We start from the raw sequence: 5635 nt of genomic DNA, 5'->3' as shown, positions 1-5635 counted from the left end.
ACATTTTTCACTTTAAATCCCATGTGAAAATGGACATACGTTTAATATAATTGATGGCACCATCACTTTGATTTATTAAGAATAATATATCACTTTGATTTATTAAGAATAATATATCACTTTAATTACTTCATATCACAAAACCGAACAGATCGACCTTTGCTTAAACATTATTCTGTTACTTCAATTTTTTTTGAAGTAAGAAAAAAATAAATGACAAGATCAGCAATTTTACAGCTAAAAAGATTAAATTTAACAGTATACTTAGCCTAAAGAGACTAATAATCAAGCTGATTTTACAGCTGAAAATATTTGATTAATAAAAAAAATTCTTTAACCAGAGAAAGAATTTTTAAGTCTCAAGGAAAGTATCCGTGCTCAAACTGTATAAGTAGAAGGATATAGATTTGGTGTTACATAATCTGTGTTTATCTGTAGTGATGGCAGGAATTCCATGCAACTGGGATGCAGATGTGGAGGAATATTATCAAGAGGCTAAGAAAGCAGTTGGTGTAGTGAGCAACAGTATGCGAGTGCCAAAGGCTCTCATGATTGCCAAGGCAGAAGCATACATTCCTCAAATGGTTTCGCTGGGTCTTTACCACCGAAGCCTCTGCGAGGAGACAAATGGGAAAGATGATGATCGTTCACAGATGGAACTTTACAAGCTTAAGGAGATAGCTGATAAAGATGTTGAGACCATCAGAGAGTTGTACACAAAAATAGCTGAGAGTGGCGTGCAATTTGAGCAGTTTTACAGCGGGCAGGAGATAGAGGTGGAAACTTCAAGGCTTGTGTGGTTGATGATGATAGATGCCCTGTTCCTTTTCCATTTTCTCTCCACATTCACCACTGATATTAGTGTCCCTGCACCTGTAACCGTGAGGTGTGATATTGTGAAGTTGGAAAATCAAATTCCTATTTCCCTTGTCAAACAAGTGGAAATTGCTCTGGAATCTAATAGAATTGAGAATGTTACTAAGCAGACGCTTGAATCTCAAATAGATCGCCTGTGTTGCTTCCAGGTAGGCGATCCAAGTATGAAGATTGAGAAAGAAAAGCATCTGTTGGGCTATATGCATAAATGTATCTCCTCAGTCCTCCGAGTAGAGAAAAAGCTCCCAGATCCGGCCGATTTAAGTCGGTTTCAGAAGGTTTTGGCTGTGATGGGAAACATGGTTGAGCGAGTACGGAATCATTTCCATAAGCGTCCAGGCAAAGCTGACATCAATGATTTTCTACCGAAATACAATGCAAAAGAGCTTGTCAAAGGTGGGATTCAGTTTCAGTCGTTTAAGGGGCCTGGTAAGATCAGATTTTGTAGGAATTCGGACACGCTTTATCTTCCTCAGATAACAATTGCAGACACCTACACTGAAGTGCTGTTGAGGAATTTGCTCGCATTGGAGTTCAATGACGCTGGTGGAGAAAAAAGCGTGACTCACTATGTGGAATTGATGGACTGCCTCATCGACGACAAGGACGATGTCACATTGCTGAGAAAGAGCAACGTGATTGAGCGGCAGAGCATGATGATTACAGACGAGTACGTGGCCAAGATGTGGGATGGATTGTCTCAGCCTTTTTTTCTTGCAGGTTTCCTCGAGTCCCATGGGGATTTGAAAGCCCAGATCAAAGAGGCGCTTTTCAAGAACTTTTACAGAAGAAATGTTATCCAGTGGATGGAGGAATTCCATTCGGAGCATCTATCGAGTCCATGGAAATTCACGGCGTTACTGATTGGGATTTTTGTGCTGGGATTGACTGTAGTGCAGACGTACTGCTCTGTGAAGGAATGTGGGGGAGAGTATCGTCCAACAGTCAATGGCCGCAAACATTTCAGCCCCTCTGGATAGTTGCAGAGTGATGTACTACCAAAGATGAAAGATATGGTGATAGATATAGTAGATAGCTGGATGAAATCAAATATCAGATTTTACAGCTTCGTGAAGGAGAGATCAAATGTGTCAAGCAACATTTCAAGTTGTCCAGAGCTTTCATGCATGTGACTGATGGTGTTGATTGTATATCTTGTAATCCTTAGCTGACATGCTTGTGCCGTTTGTATTTGTCAACAGTGTCTTTCTTATGTATGCATCTGTCTTATTTAATGTTTGGATCAGTCATTTTATGTAATTCCGTATATTGTATCTCGGTAGAAAGTGTTATAGTAGTGATTTAAGAATGCAATTTTCTTTCATTTTATGTAATTTCGTATATTGTATCTCGGTAGAAAGTGTTATAGTTAGTGATTTAAGAATGCAATTTTCTTTTTTTTCTTGCATTCTGTTCTTAGATTGCTGATTATTTTTATGGTATTTTCTCTCACTTTGTTCAATATAAAAAAAGATGCTTAAAGTATAGTTTTGGGACTTACAAACCATTAGAAAGCATTTGTATGCATTTTGGTCTTGTTCTTTCAGGAAGTGTAATAAAGCATTAAAGGGTGAGGTACTTGTGTGTATAAAATATAAAAAAGATGCTTAAAGTATAGTTTTGGGACTTACAAACCATTAGAAAGCATTTGTATGTATTTTGGTCTTGTTCTTTCAGGCGGTGTAATAAAGCATTAAAGGGTGAGATACTTGTGTGTATAAAATAGTTTTAGTACAAGAATTATGACCCCTCACTCTTTATACTTGCACATCTTTCTGATGTATTTCTTACTAGATATATGGTTGCACAACTGCTTCCTACAATGGTTGGAGAAATTATTATTGCAAGAGTCACCCCATGGTTAGCCTATCCTGTCTAAGAAAATAGAAATAAAAAATAATGTGCTTTACATGCTTTACTTTTTTTATTACATACTTTGTAATTTAAGTTTCTAGGGTTCTTTTAGAGGGCTTCAACTCAAAGTTTCAATAGAGAGATTAGATTTGGGTGACTTGTGGATCAAAGTTTCATTCAAAATAGTTAAAGAAAATAATTTGCTTTTCGTTTCATTCAAATTGAATATTTGAAGGTTATTTATTTTTAGTTGTTGGTAGTATGTATTTTTGGTGTCTTTTGCAAATAACATGGTTTTTGAGTCATATTTGTATAAAATGGACTTCACAATTATCAAAACATATATATTTATTCTAAATTTTTTGAATTTGAAGTAAGGAAACTATGGACAAGTCTTTTTGGAAGATGACACTATTCATGAGTACAAATTCACATGGTCATATGACCATACCATTGCACCATCTCTTTGTTACATAGTTATTTACATTCCTTCAATCTAGGAGCTCCACCACATCTAGCAATCTCCAACTATGTTTATATTCTATTTTTAAATTTGGCTTTTTTTTTTTTTGTAGTTCTTCCAAATTTGGCAATTTTTCCTATATCTAAAGGTCTTATACATTTATCTAATAATCTAAAAAATTGGTAGTATTTTTATTAAAGCTATTAGATTTGATAGATTCTTCTAAATCTAAAAAAGGTTTGTAAATTTAATCGTGCTACTTCAAACCCTCTTTCAACACTTTGTACAAAAATTGGTTTAACTTTTTCTCAACTTGTTAGATTTTTAACTACTTATAGGCATTGACGGTCCCTTTTTAAAATGTAAAAAAAATGATAGTAATTTATTTTATCTAAATTTAATAATATTTACTATAATTTAATTCAGTCTAGATCCTTTAATCATGCTTTATAATCACACTAACATAAAGTTTCAAAACTTTGTAATTGCTAGGCAGTTTCTTGATTGAGCATCTTGGAAGAGGTACTCTTTCTTTACATGTTAGTTTCATTTCTTAATCTAATCGAAGGAGTTGAAATGGGTTTAAAATAAAACCTACAATAATCAAATTGGAAATGTGTAATTATAAGTCCTTACAAGATGATCTCATAAAGAATTTTGATTGGGTCAAGCCCTTGCAAAGTCGTTATGTACTAGTTCTTTAACCCAATACTTTTGGAAGAAATTTGTATGGAATTATTAGACTAATTATATCTAAATAAATTCTACGTAATATTGACATTCATACCATTATGGTCACCACTCATATTGAGTGCCCCCATGACATATGCCCCCTAGAATCTAGGAAATATTTGGAATTTTTTTTATCGATCTCCATACTCAAGTGATCCTATAATGTATAATCTCTTACCTCCTGAAGAATTCCAACCATATCAAATTATGATTTAATTGTTGTATTTGAAGATAGGAAAATCCCTTTTTATCGAGATGAGATAGATATTTCTCATAATGCTCATAAAGGCTTTACTTGATTTTGAAATTGAGGAATCATCTATACCAACACTTGTTGATTGATCTATGTTTCATACTAAATCATCTTATGTATACACAACATTAGTAGATAAGTAGTGTAATATAGTGGCCTACACTAAGACTTCACTATTATTGCTTGCCTTCATTGATTTTAATATTTCTTCCAATGGGGCTTATAATGATCTATTCTAGTAAGACCATATATGCTTTTCAGAATAAAATCATTGGGATGAGTACCTTTTAGCTCTTAACGTATAACTTTTGTCAATTTTACCTTGTAGATTTGGAGGTGAACTTTATTTTCTTATTTAATGCCAATTTCATTGAAACTATTATCCATTGAATTTTTTCTCATACTACTAAAATTTATTATGTACTTTAAACTTCCACTATACATAATAAGTATAGGTTATTTATTATCATCATTTGAAGTATTGTTTTCTTAATAAATACTCTTGGAGGTATTCTAGTCAAAGTGGAGTAGGTCCAAGGTGAACCCACGATAGTGGGTTACACTTTTTTGCCAACTTTGACACTGCAGTATTCATTTTTAGAAAAAACTTCACATTCAGACACTTATTACTGCTAAACCGTAAGGAATTTATAGATGATGTCAACTAGTCATTTGTGTCATTTTGTGTGTAGATTCTAAAAGTATTTTTTAGGAATTTTTTGGAATCAATTTTCTTCCATTTTTCTATCTCCCTCAAAAACTAGGTTTTTTTTTTTATACAAAAAACAACATTTTTAAAGAGTAATACTCAATTGGTCAGGCATAACTTTTTTGTCTAAAATATATATAAATGTGATTCTTTCGAATTTAGTTTTTTAACATCCATATCTAATGTTTTCAATTGGTTTCATAACATTATCTTCAACATTTTATATTTTATTAAGTTTTGAAGTCGAGTTAATTGTAATTTTGACATATGTCCATTTGGTCATTCATAACTTGTTGTGCGTGTAACAAAATTCATAATTTTTTGTTGTTGTTGGAAAGAGGACTTCAATACCTAGTGCGTAGATATTTTTAAAATTTTGGTTTTTCTTGTTTACTATTTTTCCATAAGCGTTGAACTCAAAAGTTGATGTTTGGTGTGAAACCTATGTTCAATTATCCTAAAAAAAATCTTAATAAATTCAATATATATTAAAATAATAATCATTGGAAAGCTTTATTCGAGTACTACCATCATGCATTTGGTTTTGTTAAAATTCATCCATTTGAGCATCCAATTTGAGCTTCGAAGGCCAAAATTTTGCAGAAAGCATGAAAGGTTTGGGGGTAGACCAAAACCAAGGACGTTTGTAACATATGTTTGATAGAAAGGGGTTTGATTGAATCTCCTAGGGTTTGATCGAATCCCCTTTCTATCAAAACCCCTTGGCACAAATTTTGTTATAATGACC

The 5635-nt window shown here is 33.0% G+C and overlaps 1 protein-coding gene across 1 annotated transcript; it reads left to right on the top strand.

The window, feature by feature from the left end:
• The first annotated feature begins 430 nt into the window (after window positions 1–430).
• Window positions 431–2153, top strand: LOC131028685 (putative UPF0481 protein At3g02645). Its single transcript, XM_057959022.2, has one exon. The coding sequence runs from the start codon at window positions 441–443 to the stop codon at window positions 1854–1856; it is 1416 nt and encodes a 471-aa protein (XP_057815005.1). The 5' UTR covers window positions 431–440; the 3' UTR covers window positions 1857–2153.
• The last annotated feature ends 3482 nt before the right edge of the window (window positions 2154–5635 follow it).

This window comes from Cryptomeria japonica, chromosome 4, assembly GCF_030272615.1.
Source record: "Cryptomeria japonica chromosome 4, Sugi_1.0, whole genome shotgun sequence".
In the NCBI taxonomy this organism is placed as follows: domain Eukaryota; kingdom Viridiplantae; phylum Streptophyta; class Pinopsida; order Cupressales; family Cupressaceae; genus Cryptomeria; species Cryptomeria japonica.
Note: the sequence above shows the minus strand (reverse complement) of the source record. Positions and strands in the feature narration are given on the sequence as shown.

Bases quoted from the DNA above. Each gene is read 5' to 3' on its own strand.
- LOC131028685 (XM_057959022.2), top strand. From the start codon at position 441: ATGGCAGGAATTCCATGCAACTGGGATGCAGATGTGGAGGAATATTAT.